Source organism: Engystomops pustulosus, chromosome 5, assembly GCF_040894005.1.
Source record: "Engystomops pustulosus chromosome 5, aEngPut4.maternal, whole genome shotgun sequence".
Lineage (NCBI taxonomy): Eukaryota > Metazoa > Chordata > Amphibia > Anura > Leptodactylidae > Engystomops > Engystomops pustulosus.
Window position 1 is genome coordinate 18866798 of NC_092415.1, and position 16690 is coordinate 18883487.

The 16690-nt window shown below is 43.3% G+C and overlaps 1 protein-coding gene across 1 annotated transcript in view; it reads left to right on the plus strand.

The window, feature by feature from the left end:
• Window positions 1–318: 318 nt before the first annotated feature.
• EXT1 (exostosin glycosyltransferase 1) overlaps window positions 319–16690 on the plus strand; it is a 192844-nt gene continuing 176472 nt past the window's right edge. Inside the window, exon 1 of the mRNA XM_072151285.1 lies at window positions 319–1856. Coding sequence (XP_072007386.1) covers window positions 910–1856 — 947 coding nt within the window. The 5' untranslated portion in view covers window positions 319–909. The remainder of the gene's footprint in view (window positions 1857–16690) is intronic.

The following is a 16690-nucleotide window of genomic DNA, read 5'->3' on the forward strand; positions in this document are numbered from 1 at the left end:
GAATTATTATTATTTACTACAATGATCAGCATTTCTTATAACAAAGCAGCGGAGCACTACACGTCCCAGCGATCCCTATAGTGGAGCACTACACGTCCCAGCGATCCCTATAGTGGAGCACTACTACTACTACTCAGCATTACAGACAGCCCCGCATTGTGCACCGTGCAGCCTGCGAGGTGACTACACACAGCACGCCGCCGTTGCAGTGTCTAGAGGTTGTGCAGCAGCTGCGGCCGGGGAGGGAGGGAGAGAGGAGCAGGGGGCGGGGCCTTGGCCGGGCGCAGCGGAAGCCCCTCCCGGCACGGATGTGACGCACACCCAATGGGAGCGCAGGCTGCGTGGATAGATGAGGTCACGGCTGTGGTGCGGGGAATGGAATGTGTGAGAGCAGAGGAGAGCGCAGCCTAGAACCCGGCGGCTCCAGCATCTCCTGCTCTAGAACCCCGCGTGCAGAGCCCAGCCCCAGCGCCCGCCCGCCCGCCCGGGGGATGCAGAGACATGCAGGGATTCGTCCGGTTACCGGGCTCCGCCGCTCACCCGTGAGGCTGCCTTAACCCCCTGCGTGCTGGATGCGGCGCCCCGGGAAAGTGGATGAAGTGCCCGGCTCTGCCATTGTGCATGCTGTCTCCCCGGAGCTGATCGGCATCCACAAAGCACCATTCCCTCTGCAGATCTGGTCGGCCGACTAAAGGATGAAAGATCGAAGGGGAGAAAGTTAAAATCTAATCGCCCACATGCGCTGGATCAGCCCGAGAATTGGGGAAAGGAACAAGCAGAAGGTGGGAGAAGAGACTTTGACATCTTTCCACTCAGGAAGATGGCGGAGCGGAGCTGAGACTGTGGACTGGCAAAGTTTGGGGGCTTTTGTGTTTCTCCGCGACCGCCAGCCCGAGCCAAAACGGACACATGCAGGCCAAAAAACGCTACTTCACCCTGGTCTCTGCCGGCACTTGTCTCGTCCTGCTCTTCTATCTTGGGGGGTTGCAGCTTCGGCCGTCCAGGAGTAGGGTTGACCATGGAGATCAGGTCCTACCGAGGGACACTGAGCACCCGTGGCCGCGATTCCCGGACCCCCTGCTCCCCTTCATCCAATGGGATCAGGCGGAGAGCGAGGACTATAAGAGTCAGGGTTCCCCCAGACAGAAGAGGGACGCCAACTCCAGTATCTACAAGGGGAAGAAGTGCCGCATGGAGTCCTGCTTTGACTTCTCCTTGTGCAAGAGGAACGGCTTCAAGGTCTACACGTACCCTCAGCAGAAAGGGGACAAGATCTCCGAAAGTTACCAAAATATCCTATCGGCCATCGAGGGCTCGAGATACTACACCTCGGACCCTAGCCAGGCTTGCTTGTTCGTCCTGAGCCTGGACACTCTGGACCGGGACCAGTTGTCCCCTCAATATGTGCACAACCTCAAGTCCAAAGTCCAGAACTTGCACCTGTGGAACAATGGTAGAAATCATTTAATTTTTAATTTATACTCCGGGACCTGGCCGGACTACACCGAGGACGTGGGCTTCGATATCGGCCAGGCCATGTTGGCCAAGGCCAGCATCAGCACGGACAACTTCAGGCCCAACTTTGACGTTTCCATCCCACTCTTTTCTAAGGATCATCCCAGGACAGGGGGGGAGAAGGGATTTCTGAAATTTAACACTATCCCTCCTATTAGGAAGTACATGTTGGTGTTCAAAGGGAAAAGATACCTGACGGGGATAGGGTCCGACACCAGGAATGCCTTATATCATGTTCATAATGGGGAGGACGTGGTCCTCCTGACCACTTGTAAGCACGGCAAGGACTGGCAGAAGCACAAGGACGCCCGTTGTGATAAAGACAACGCCGAATATGAGAAGTAAGTGGTTTCCTACCAAAAAACCCATCAGACCCAGCCCTGGCCACCCCTTCTCTAGTGTCTCATCTCTTCTGCAGCTTCTGACCTGCATTGATTTCCACGTTGTGTATACCTCTCCATTGATTTTGTGATTTGACACCCTGGGGTGCTTTGCTGCTTTTTCTTGAAGTGTATATTGATAGGGGCTCTCAAGGAGCTGCTGCCTCTTGAAGGAATGCTTGTCACCAGGAGCGGAGCTTGACCTTTGAACTGTGCTATATAGAGTGTCTTCTAGGCGATGTTGGGCGCTCTACCATTAACCATACACCATTGATGCCCGCATGAGTATCTCATCCTTCTTCTAGCTTTGATCTATAGCCTTCCCCCATCCCCCCCTCTGTGGCTCTCCAGTTGTTGCAGAACTACAACTCCTGTCATGCCCCGATTGCAACAACCCAAAAGCCAGAGAAGCTGCTAGTAAGGGGTTAATGAGCCATGCGGCTCGGTGGCTTATGGTGCAGGTCGTAACTACAGGTGCGAACGCTCTCGCCTACTTTTGATGTCGATGACTTCTGTCACTTGCTAATTATCCTCCGGAATTCGGCTAGACCTGAAAGGATAGGCTGTTGTTGTGGTTGTTACATTGTTGTTGATAGATACTTTATTGATAAACATTCTACAATACTATCAGAACATATAAGTAGTCATCTATTATTATCCTCCGGAATTTGACAAGACCATTGTTGCGGTTGTTACTTTGTTGCTTGTTAGATACATTCTGTAATAACAGTCTAATTCTGAACGTATAGGCGGGTACTTCAGTTATCGGGTGATTGTGATGTATATGGCGGTACTTTTTGTTCTTGTTCTGTACTATTTGTATTGTTTTAAGGTCTATCGTTGCACTTCCTATAAGGCTTTACATCTTTGTAGTGTTGATGCCAATGAATTCCAAAAACTCTCCCTCTTCCCCTCCCAGGCTTTTGCCTTACTCTACAGATCTATATTTTAGTCTACGAGGATATCGACTTTGGCGTTGGGCGATTTATGCCGTGTTGCGCTTAGCGTCATAAAAGCGAGGCGAAACCTCAAGGACTGTAATCGGCTCTAATTGATCAGACACATTAGTTGCTCTGATAATGCAGTCATTATGCATAAATAAAATCTTCCTCCTGGAAGCCGGGGAAGGTGTTTCCTGTAAGACGGTTGTTGTGTGTAGGCGGGGGGGGGGGATTGTTTCCTGATCCCTACACCTGTGTGTAGTATTCCCCGGATTGCGACAGAAGCAGGTGACGTGATAGCTGGACGGGTCTTTGATGTTACGTGGTTACCTGTTAAATTGACCTTTTGGATTTGTTATTCGTTTTGTGCAATTTTGCTTTGGACCCTCCATAAAAATCAGCTACTTGCTACTAAACAGTCCTTATAGGGTCATCACTCTATTCCCAAACCCTGGTTACCATATAGGGTGACAATGCACCCATATTCTCCCTTATTTGCATGGGTGTCAGTCTTCACTGTGGTTCTGGCATTGTATTCGTGCATCACAATGTGCAGTGATGGGAAGATTGGAGAGAGGTGGTTGGTGCTTTATCTTCTGTTATAGCTCTCACTTTCAGTGTGTCAGTCTCCACCGTACTCCTGGCATTCTATTCACGGGTCACAATGTACAGTGTTGGGTCTATCGGAAAGATGTGATCGCTGCCCCCCCCCCATGACTGAAGGTGTTAAAAACCGGTAGACTGGGTCGTAATTAAAACGACCATATTGTGTGGCGTCCCGAGGGCGCCCTCGCTCTGGATCTATCTGACAAAGGATCAGGGAATTGGTGGTGTAGCGCACAGATGTGGCATCAGCCGAGTATACCCAATGGGGGAGCGAGAGGGATGTTGAAAGATCAGTTCCTGTAACACGAACCAGGTATCTTCAGAGAAGAGCGGCTTTGATGTGAGCTACAAGCCTGGGCGCATTCAGCGCAACGCGAGCGCGGAGAGTGGAGGGGTCGGCCGCGCCGGTGACGCTGCTGTCACTCGTCTGGGTAGAATTTTGTCTCTTGATTGTTTCCATATATATCATACTGACAGATTTCTATACTTCCTGATAGGTCATCTTATAGAATACTGACTGTCTCTGTACTGTGCTGCAGTATATGTTGGTGCTATATAAGCAATTGAATAAAAAAGGGTTAATATACGAAAACCTTGGGTTCTCGCTACGATCACATGATGTTGAGGTCACGTGATTGTCATGTCTCGGGAAGTGGCTGGAATCTACGTAGCCTTATGTATTGGATTTTATGGATTGCTGTGGTCGTAGCGTTGTCTGAACTGATCACCCCTTTAATTAATTCGCCACTTTGTCACTTACCTACTATAGGGCCATATAGTTATCAAAATGTGCCCCTGACCAGGACCCTCACAGGCAGATTTCCTTTAAAAAGTAAGGATCTCTAAGTGTTCTTTTTCCCTGCAGCTCCCCCGCAGGATATATGAGGCATTACACAGTGCCAACGCATATTAATGTGCTGTACAGGTCCTCCAGAGCGAGACACTCTACTGCACTCTATGGTTTAGAGGTTAGAATCCTAATAAGATAACTTGTCTCATTAAAGGGGTTGCCCCAAGTCCGTTATCCACAGTAGAGGCCGTAACAATTTGATCCCTGCGTGGCTCTAACTACAGTTCACAAGAATAGGGGTCTCGTTCTTAGTAATTGATGGAGTAGCAGGTCGAGCATGCAATACAACAGGAGTGTCAAAAATTACTGAGCACAGCACTTGGGTATCGCCGGAGATGTCTCTTTGTTCAGTTAGTGAGTATGAGACCCCCTGGGGGTCCATTCTAGCCATCGGTGTTGGTTCCAGCAGTCAGACTGTTCAGATTATAACATGGGGATGAGAGTCAAATTTGGGGCTACCTCTTTAATGGCTGCTTCCTTCTAAGCATTTTTGCTCAGTTGAAGTGATTGGGCTGCAATACCAGACGCAACCATGGCTAGGTGTGGCGCATTTTTTTTTTTTTGGAAGAAAGCCACAGTGCTTTAATCCTGGTGATCCCCTAAGTGTATATAAAAAGGGTGGGGGTTTTTTTCCTCTTCAAACTACCTATCCATATCAAATCCCTTTCATTACAGTTTGGCTGTATTCACATTGGTGGATTCTGTCTATAATCTTCCAGAAATCTCATTCTCCCCTATAATTTCTTTTGCAGACTGTTAGTTTATTGAGGACCCTGTGATCCTACCAGGATGGGTCCTTGCGGCTGATGTGCACCCCTGTAGCTCTGAACCATCATGATAAACCTCTGGATACACTTGATTGAATAAATGTTGCAATAGTTGTTCCTGATTAATATTACGGTAAATTGTCTGGGTTTACCAGAATATATTTTCCATGTAGAATCTGAGCCCCCGTGTTATTTTGCAGGACCCGCCATAGAGTCAGGGAAGCTGAGGGAAGGTGCATTCCAGCAGAAATTCTTGGAGTTAATTGGATACCTGCCTCCTGGGGTTTGTCCAGGCTTGATGTAAAACCTCACCTTTCACTGATAACCTGATGGGTGTTTCTACAATGGAAAATATTTCCAGGAACTGCATGGGGAAAAAAAAAAATTGTTAACTGCCGGGTTAGAAATTTTTTGAATTTTTAAAAAAAAATTCGAATAAAACGTAATTTTTTTTTTGTTTTGAAATAGAGAATTACTGCTGAATATTTTGGGTGTCTCGTTACGCCCCATAAACTGCACAGCTGCAGCGTTACACAATCCGTTTTATTGCCTTGTGTATTTATCCTGCGCTCAAAAATAGGGATATGTTTTGATTTGTTGGTTTTTGTAGTGGAACGCAGTTGGCAGGAACCTGAACCCATGGGTCAAAGTGATCGCTGATCTCTCCAGCTGCTCAACACAAGTCCAGACTTGTGTTATTTTTCTAAAATTTTGGTCCTTGTAGCCCACTTTCTGGTTGGCGTGTATTTCTAAACCCATTCGGAGCTGAACAGGGTGGGACTTGGTCTCGATCGAATATGCATATTAAGTGAAACACATGCAATTGGTAACATAACATTGTTATGCTAAATACATGGTGCCTGATGCTGATTGGGCGAAGCCCCTCCCTGTTCCGGTTGGATTGCGTTGCACTCCAATCGGCAAGTGTGAATACGGCTGAAGCATGAACCATATGGTGACGGAATTTTCAGTATTTTAACTAGAGAAAGACTTTGTTCCTTACTGTATCAACGATGTTTGGAATCCTTACCAGAGGACTACCGGCCAGTGCTACGGTAAACGCTAATGTCCCTGCAGATTGGCAGGGGCCATCATGATCAATGACTGACACTAGTAGTCCAGTTCAGTTTTTAGTCTGGAAGATGAGGATTTTTGAGATGTATTTACGCCTAAAGCCAGACCAGTCTCGGCTGGGTGTGTTACCAGAGTATTTTTGTGCCTATACTACCGGCAAGTGTCCAGGCACATAGAGGGGCATGTATCAAAGTGTATCACAACCTCTTTGCCCTGGGGCAACAATGTCTTTGTTATGTTGAGACTTAGACTTCGTCATAAATTGATTACATGTCCGTGGCCGGTCGTGCGACAATTGATTTCGGTTTGGGGTTGGAGTCAATTGTATCGAGCTTCCATGAAAAATCGTAATCGCTGTATTGTAATCCCTCCAGGTTGTCATACAGATGGCAAAAAGGATAAAAAGGTAGCAGCTCAGGGTTTGCTCCTTTTTCTTTAACAAAAAGGCTTGATACATGCCTACCATAGAGCTAAGATTTACAAATGTTTCAGTAAATGTCCTAAAATTTTTGTACTCTTTTCCTATATGACCTCATCTGCAGTTTTATTACTGCTCTTTCATTTGTTGGTGATTTATACCGCCCCCATCTATGTCGCCCTTTTTCAAAATCCCAACCACAGGTCGTCGCGACCTCAGACGAGTCACTTTGTTTCTCTCCTGCTCCGAGTGCCACAACAGATTGTAAGCTCGATTGGACGGGGGAAATCGTGCCTGAAAATGTCTCTGTACAGCACTGCATAAAATTGCATGCGCTGTGTTAAAATAATAATGCAAAAAGTGTTGACAGGGCAGAAATCTATTAGAAATGTGATATGCTATTATATTGTGTCTCCGGCTGCTTCCAGCTCCCGGCTCAGCAGGTGAACCGAACTGATTTACAATGGAGCAGTGACAAGATTGCAGCTTGGGATGGAAAGTGCGGCAGAGATAGATGGGGCCTAATCTGCTTTCTGATTTTCGGCGGTGGAGGAAAGCGACACTGTGTACAGAACCCACCATAACCTTGGGATCGGGATCTCTGCCTGTTATGATTGGTGTATATGAGCAACTACAAGAGGAAATGCATTTAAATGAGTGGCATTCCTTGTAAACTATTGGGTCTTTTGGAATTTTTACAAATTTTATTTTTTCTGGATGTTCTATAGCAATAGAAGTCTTAAAAAGGATTTTAAAAATGTGATCTCTGAGGTTCTGACCCTTTGAGAATTTGGGAATTCCTTTGAGTTTAATGAGTTTGGGGTTCCTTTCCCTGGTCTGATTGGCGTTTCCGGACTTGCAGGGCTCCATCTGCTTCCTTCAGAGTCTGTGGGACTGCTGGTTCTAGAGTACATACTTTTTGGGTTGGGGGGGGGCTCCCTCAGATGAGGGATAGATTCTTTATTAATTTGCTGGATTGGTTCGGATGTCCAGGTCACACAGGGCACATCCTTACAAAAAGTTTGAGCATGCTTATCTCTGTTGATAACTTTTCGGGTACCTAAAATCTACCCAGGTTGGTGCAGTTTTCGAGCACAGAATTTTACCAAATCCAGTTGAAATTCACTATAGCAGGGGTCAGGAACCTCTTTGGCCGACCCCTGCACTACAGAAAAGCATTATGTAATGAATTTTTGGGGGGCAAAATTTGCTCGTGATACGCGTGTTTTTTGTTTCCCATCATCATGTGGTGAAATTTTGTTTGCTTTGAGGAAACATTGAAAAAAGATTTGGCAGGGGCTCAGCACCTTGCTTAAGTTTTTCCATAGAAGACAAGACTTGGATATAACATGCCGAGGTTAAACGGACCATCACCTGTATTTGCAGTTGTAATTGTAGCCCGTCGCTGTTCACATGTAAAAATAACCAATTCACAATTGCAGTGAATTTGCTGTGGCCACCGAGGGGTCAGACTTTCCTTTAAGACCACCCACAAAGTCCAGGTTTAGATCTCATTTGAATTGGGATTAACTTAATTTCCCCCCTCAACCCTTTTCTTTCCCTAATACCACCAGCAAGTGTCTTAATTATGGTCAAATAACCTCCCCGCTCACCATTGTGCTCCTTGGTTTCAGAAACGAAAAGGATCAAAAGTTAGAGGAAGGGTGGTCCTAGTAATGGCCAGGAACTACAATGGGGCTGAGTGCGTGTGTGAGGAGTGGGCTTGTTGTATGTCATTAAAAGCGGAGAATAGAGGCCTAAAAAAGTTGGAGACGATGGAAATATGAGTTCCCCTCTATAAATTTTTGACTTTAAAAAAAAATTCCCCCAATTTTATGTCAATTGTACATAGGACTGAAACCAAAGTCTTTTATAATTCTGTGTATATTTTTAGTTACTCCATTTTTAATAGGGTAACACTACCCCCCCCCCCCCCCACATAGCTGTGCCGTGGCCTAAGTCCATATCTTGGTCTATTAACTTGTTTTGTTTTATAAAATTTCGAAAAAAAAAACAAAAAACACTTTGTATGTATATCCAGCTGACCCGTAAAGTTGGCGTCCTGCAGCTGAATGTGAAGTGACCTCCTACATGTCTTTGTTATGGTCGAGCATCCATCTATACTTGGCGTACAATGACTATGGCTTTTCCCATAAAGTGCCATCAATTGGGGGGGGGGGGGGGGGTATTCCCTGTTCTTAGCGTTCAACATTGGGGACCATATTTTTTTTTGCGAATTTATGCGAAAAGATTGCTTTTGGCGTGTAACAATTATATGGTTTGTAGTAAATGTAATTTCATTTGATGGCTGAATTTTTTTTTTTTATAAGTGAAACTGCGACATAATGTAAAGTCTTGAGCCTTGAGGCAGAAACTGAGCAGAAATATGTCATTTTAAAGTCTCCTGACTAAGGAGAATTTTTGTGAGTGGAACCATCGCTTCTAAAAGTAAACTTTTTTTACTGGACTAGTCTGGTTATATGGAATATCCATCCTAAATTGAACGAAGCCTAATAAAATAGGCCTGAAAATCTAAGTTTCAGTCACCGTTTTATCTTATTTCTGTGGTAAAAGTTATCAATCCGTACAAGCATGAGGCGCCTAAGTAGGCTAGGAACATTGATGAAACGTCTGTTCCGCTCTGTGCACTTCTCAAAATATTTTACACTGATTATATGTCTGAATATGGATCAGGGAGAGCCAAACTCCAGCCATTGTCATGGCAACCCTCCTGACTGAAAACGTTGAAGCATTTACCTCATGCTTCAAGAGAAGTGGATGGCGTGAAGGAACTTGGCCGCTAATAAAGTCTTAGAAAGTGCTGAGGGGGTTAAAGTCTTTTTGGAATATTTCTGTAAAGGGTTAAGCATGGGGCACTAATTAGGACTCTCTGCTGAGTTCCCTGAATTGTAGTTTTTAGGGTGCATGAATGGGCAGTATATTGTGAGACCGGAACTTCAACAGAGCATAATGTACAGATAAACACAGATTTAATCATAGAATTTTACACCCCATTCATGAAATTAAAGTTATAAAGTGGTAATGGGATGTTTGCCTCTTAAAGGGGTTGTCTTGTTTTTATAACTTATTTTTTTTACTCAGCTGGTGTAATAAGAACCTATACTTCCTTCTGACGGTGCCTCCTGTCACCACCTGGTTTGGTATACAGATGCTCAATGGTGGCGCCACTTTGACAGGGTGCACCTGCTACAACCATCGGCTGTGGCCTGTATTCGGCCATAGCGGTTGTCAGTTACATAGTGCGGTTGAAAAAACTGATGCACTCATGTCACCGATGAGCCTCAGTATACTTAGTCTCCATGCACACGACCGTATTGGGGCTAGTGATCTGGCCGCACAAATTGCGTCCAGATCCCTGCCTCCGTGGAGGTCGTGGTCACCCCCTTCCTAGGACGAGGGGTGAGGAGCAGTCACCCTCTTTTCTCTACTTGGCCGTGTGCTTCACCTGGGTGAGGACTGTAAATAGTAACCCTGGTAACTATAGGATCCTTTTTAATAAAAATCTTAACAATCGCCTATGGCGAAAAAATATGAATATGAACCCCTTTGGTTATCCGCACTTGATGTTTTCGAAACCTGATTTGACCAATCCATTTCCTGTACAAATAAAAATGTTCAAAAAATTCTAGAAGTTTTGTGAGTGGCCTGTTTTTGATTTTGCTGAGTGATTGTGTGTTGTGTTGTTTTTTTTTTGTTTTTTTTTTGGATAAAATTTTTCATTTTTATTCTTTCAAGTTCTAGTATCCTCTCCATTCAACTCCCATTTGCCGATTCGGCAGTTCTATCCGAGGCTTTGATCCAATCTCCTCCAGAATTTCTTTTTTTGTATTCTATATTTTTAGCTTCTGCTTTTGTGACCTTTTTCAGTGTGTTTTTTTTTTTTGTTAATAATCTTTAGTTTCCCTGTGATTAATCACCGCTGAAGCCTCACAGCCGGACTCCATTATAAATCACGCTCCGTCTGAGCCAGTGGGGTTGAAGTTGCGTTGTGGCATGGGATTGCATTATGCTGCTAACACTGTCACACGGCTCGCAATCCGATGAGTGCACTTGACGCTGACGTCTATTCTGGTTTTCACTTTGTGACTGGCATATTTTGTTTTGTTTCAATATTTTCGGGAAATTCAAAGTCATATCACCCTAATCTATTTTTTTTTTTTTTTTTTTTTTCGGTCGGAGTTCAATTTTGCTGTGTCTATGTAGGTTGTAGAGCATTTGAGTGATAAGGATGTATGTACATTCCTATACTGTGCTCCGAAGACCTAAGGGAGGTCAAACACGTGGAGAAGTCTGATGCATAACAATGGGCATTAGGATGTTTGTGAAGAGCTGCTTGGATATTGACTTTCCAAATTGTCGAGGATAGAAAAAAATTGGAATTTGTGGTGTAATTTGCCTTTACGAAAGCGAAAAACAAAGCGTACTGTAATGTTTTAATAAGGCTGAAGAAGTCATTATAATTTTATGTCTCTGACGCCGTCACTCCAGATGGTGAATGCAGTTTTTCATCTTGTACTAATAAAATGCAACATTAAATCGGCCTCCGCTGTATGAGCTGATCCCTGTCTTGTTGCCCCTGTGTAGCAAGAAAATATTTTTGTATCCTCTTCCGAATGTGGAATAGAAATGTTATTGGTCCCAGACTGCTAAGTGCCTCCTCATATCACTGGTATGATGACTATACAACTTTCTTGAGCATTTTCTGTGACTCTCGTAGAAAGCCCCTTGGGCATCAAGCCATGCCCCCCCAGCTATGACGGTGTCACTTAGTGTCTGGTCTTAACCTCACATTCAACCATGGCCTAAATGAACAGATCATGTGCGGAATGAACGTGATCCGTTGCGTGAGATTGGAATTCTAGAACACCAAGTTCCAGTGCTATAGTGGGCCCTATCGTATATAATTTTTTTTTTCCCCTTAAAAAGCACAAAACTTTTACGTGGCTAAGAGTCACCAGCCCTTTGGAGATTCCATTGGCCAGGAATTGGGTACTCAAACCCTCGTTCTCCCAAATGGTCAGATATTTTGCCCTGAAAACCTGACAAGGGATGTTCATCACAGTAGGAAGTGCCAAGCTTTAACGTGGAGAAAAAAATTGGTCAACTGTGGCCAACATTATCACCACTGTGTCACATACTCGTAAAGTTCTGGCCAGCTAGCACTTTGGCTTTTATAGGACAAAGTTTTTTTGCCTTGTGTTTACAAGTGGTTCTTTGTAGCTTCTTGGCAGATTTTGGTCACGGTGTGGAATAGACCCCAAGTTAAACATCAGAGAAGAAGTAATGACAGTCTGTGTAAGCAACTTGTGAGGATGGTGAGTGAAAAAAGGTTGCTTCTCCCTGTGTTTTGAGATCCAACCAAAATCCATATTTGGTCTTCTTAAACATTCCCTCATAAGCTGAACATGATGGCTCTGGTTTCAGTTCTCTCGAGGGTCTGCGCAACAGGATCCTTGAAGAACCCCATTATGTCCGTTGAAGAGTGTATCAGTCAACATTTCAATACACTGTACGTCAGAACTGTACTTGTCCTTACGAATAGGCGTTTAATTCTTTATTTTACAAATATGCGTACTCCCTCTGCCGTAGACCCTGAACAGTCTTTTGTTGAAGTCCCTGGAAATCCAGTTTAAGTAAAGTACTTGACTACCTAATAACCGCCTGGTGACCTCTCATTGTGGGGGAGTGAAGCTGATGGGAGTGGAGACACATAATTTTGTGTACATTTCCCAGTGGGTCATTGTTCGTTTCATATTTTACTGTATGGCCAGAACAAGGAGCCAGTGTGTACGTGATTTTAACGTTCTCTTGACAACTGGCGTGTATTAGATGTTCACAGTATACTGCGTGTTTTCTGAGAGAAATCAACAATGCAGGAATTTCTGTGCAGCCCCTGGTCAGGGCTCGACTTGTTAAAGGACCTTGTTCATATCAGGTCTACCCTACGGGAATGCCATCTTGAGGGGAAAAAAAGAAAAATTGTGAATATAATTCGATAAGACACGTCACACAACTCAAAATATTCATTGTAGGGGCACAGAGGCCTTTCTGTGGTCGAAATATTTTACTCAAGGCCAATGTTTTTGACGTTTTTTTTATATGCGCACCTCGACATGTTGCATGTGGTATTGCAGTTCAACTTTTTTCTTGATAGTTTAAGCTTTTGATCAGGTTCTTCTATGGTTTTTGGTGGATTTAGTTTTATGGTCTTCTAGCCTCGACAGATGTGTGATCTTGTATCTATTTACGGTGGTCCAATTCCAGAAGATTGAGATACCTCTGATGTGACGTTAACGTCTAATATTTACTTATCTTTCTATGATTGAAGTCCACGTGAGGATTCTTCCCATTTTTCTGGGATTTTTATCTTAAGTTCTCCTAGTTACATCTCCATTTCCCACAGGTTTTTACGTTTTATAGTGGAGCTATCTTCTCTTCAGCCGAATGCTCCACTACTCAGATCATTTCGAAAGATTTTAATACATTTTGACTTTCGACTCTGAGGTAGACAAATTAGTTTTTGTGCGGAGGGGTTAGCAGCTCTCCTGTGTCCTCTGTCCACTGATTGGCATCACTTGCAGAAAAGGTGGCTGTAAGATACTGCTCTGCATGAGTCCGCTGTTCCCATGTCATGCCGGCTTTGATCTATTCACATCCTCCCCTCCCCCCTAAGATGGAATGGGGGTACTTTGCAGCAGACCTTTTGTAGCCCGCAGATTCCTTTATGTATTGGGTGCTTGCATCACAAAGGCTAATTAACGGGGGACAGTACAGGATGCGGCTTTGATCGAATGTTTACCAGGTCAGAGAGATGTAGAAAACCCTGTTGGAATTATTAAAAAGCTTTTTACTTCTCCTTCATCTGCTGCTTGTACCTGGCATAAAGCTCTCCGGCCTTCCCTTGATATCTCCCCTTGATGTTGTACGTTATTCTGTGTGGAGGCCTCTCACCTGTGGAGCTTTGATAAGAACACGTTTTAATGGAGAAAATATTAAGCTTCAATTTTATTCCTTGCTTTCATTGAAAGTGATGGTTTTTCGAGGCCATATAGAGGAAAATAAATAACCTTGATGCGTTCTTGGAAGTCCAATTTTTTTATACGTAGCCTGATGACTCATGATAACACAGCGCCACCTAGTCATTAGGTTCTCTTCAAGGCTATATATTAACTGGGCGTGAAAATCGCATTGTATACTTCTCCAATAATGTTTCTATTTACATTTTTTTTTTTTTAATTTAGCATAAAAACGGTCAATATAATATCTTCAGTTTCTATATATTGCAAAATGTTATCTATATAGTTGGTTTCCGGATACCATAATATGGCTGTCACATGTAGACTTGTTTTGGCACAGAGCTGATATGAGGGCATCCTGATACCATATGGTGTGTTAGTACAGAACTTTATTCTGGAGATTTTTCTCCCGGAGAGGAATTACTGACGTTTTGTAGGGTGTGAAATTGGAAGCATCTGACACAAGTTTACACAGATTGTATGTACCATAGCACTATATTTTTAGTTTATGGTGCTTGGAGATTTGGCAGTTTTGAGTGTTTTTTGGCCTATACCTGCATCCTGAACCTAGCTGGGATCATTGCACTTACATATAATGATTCTTAATGAGAATCTACGCCAAATTTCTGTCAGAAACGTTGAGTGCCACCATAGTTTATACACACTGGCAGCCATTTTTTTTTTGAGAAGTCCATCAACTAAAACACCACTTTTCAATGTAATCTGTGGTGGTTGTTTCTTATATTTCATTATTTTCTTGGGAGAGTGAGTTCAGATCCCCCTCATAACAAAACAGGGGAGCTTTATTGAAGGATTTGATAACTCGTCATTGATTATAGATTTACCTTAAGTAATTTTTACTTAAGGTAAATCTATAATTAAATCAAAACCTTCAAGAAAGCTCCCCTGTCTTGTTATGAGGGGGATCTGAACTCACTCTCGCAAGAAAATAATGAAATATAAGAAACAACTACCACAGATTACATTGAAAAGTGTTGTTTTAGTTGGACTGCTCAAAAAATGGCTGCCAGTGTGTATAAACTAAGATGGCACTCAATGTTTCTGACAGGAAATTTGTCGTAGATTCCCATTAAGAATCATTATATGTAAGTGCATTGATCACAGCTAGGTTCGGGATGCTGGTACAGGCCGAAAAACACTCAAACTGCCAAATCGCCTAGCACCATAAACTAAAAATATAGTGTAATCTTGTGTCATATGCTTCCAAGAAAATATGATTGTGACAGGGAGATTATCATACGCAAACTAATTTATCTTGGCTATCTCTTTTGTGTATGTGGATTAATATGAATATTTTTTTTCAGTCATTGCATGTAGCCTCATATTTTCAATGTTTTCTAAACTATAAAATTTAACAAAAAAATCCTCCTGCTTCACTTTTTCTCTAAATTTACACTTTCCAGTTATGCTTTTGCTCCTCTCTCCACCTCAGCAGGACTGGTGCTTACACTTTTGAGGAAAACTATTAAGAGAAATGGGCTGCTTGTATTGAAGATGACGTTGCATTTAGGATACTGCCATTTTACCAGAGCTCCTGCTAGCATTCATCTTAGCGGATACATGAGTCCATATTTAAGATTTGTGCTATCGTGTGGAAGTGACCGCGTAGCAAAATATTATTTGGATGGTATGACTAACTATTGTTTATGATAAAGGCAACTCCCAGACATCATAAAAAGGAATACTCATATGAGACGGTACTGGGGGCAACATGTGGGATGTGCTAATAGACTAACGTAATTGCCAACATCCGGGCAAATGGCAGTCAATTGATTGTTATTAGACAATCTTTCCGCCAAAAGAATGTGAGTGGTTGGCCACTTTACCTCATGATTTTTGTAATTTGTAAGTGGGGGGGCAGGGTATTATGGAAATTTACCACTATATATCTATTAAGTTTCTTGATGAATAAAGTGAAGCCTTTAAATTTGACTGTACCATAGGTATGTTAGGTCAACGTCATGGGACCATAACCGCTTCACCGTCCCCCAAGACTGAAGAAAACCTGGTCCTGGACCACATCTGGAAATTATGGATAAAAATATGGGGTTCTACTCAATTGGCTGCTGACTTCTTCGTTAGACCATCCAAATAACTGCATTAAGGGCAATGGAGGGGGCATATTTTAGATTTGCAGACGGCTTTTCTTCAGGTATGGTCAAAGAAGGCGCCAAACTGTAAGAGGGGAGGAGCGGGAACAGAGAACGCTGTATACGTAAACTCGGGTCCCAGTGTCATTCCTTTGGCTATTTCAAGGCCATGCTGGAATTGTTGGTGTTCATGGATGCTGATGCCACAGGTCTTGCTGAGGCCACTTGCCCCACTGGGTTCCCTTATCTCAGTCACTTCTGGTTAGTCTGGTGAAGAGGTAACAGAAGTGTCTCTAGAACTAGACCCGGAACAGGGCAACTCTGTATGTTTCTGCTGGAAAATTCCTTTAAATCTTCCTCCATGTCCCTGCTTTTCTTTCTTGCTCTCCGAAGATCGGTAGTTTAAAAAAGGAAAAGATGTTTTTAATCGAGATTTTTAGTAGCTGTAGATGTCCTACTCTAGTCATCCCCCACTTATGGCCGCGCTGCTGATGGCAGGAACAACACAAGCAGCCAAAACATGGAATTAAAATAAATTACTTGAGATAAACACCCGAGGGGGGGGGGGGAATGAACAACGCGTATCTAGTGTAGATACACAGGTGCTGATGTGCACCCCCCCCCCCTTATTTCCAGGGTTTTTTTTTTCCCTTTTTGTAACGAATAATCCAGCAAGCTTCTCACAAAAGCTACTCATTATTTTTCCGACCCTATAATTATTTCCTCATTTCTGTGCTTGCAAACTACTTCAGCGTGTTGGGTAACCATTTCGGAACGTGTCCAGGCTCCACGTAGGAGACTACTACATTTCATGTTTTTTTTTTTTTTTTTTTTTTTAAATTCGAGATTGAATATAATTATCCTTTATTTGCCGGTATTTTACATTTTATGTGGGTGTACCGTACTTTGATTCATCTACTAGTTAAAGTGACCTCTTATTTCAGTTTCTGATGATTTTTTTTTTTCCAACCTCTTAATAAAAAGTTATCAA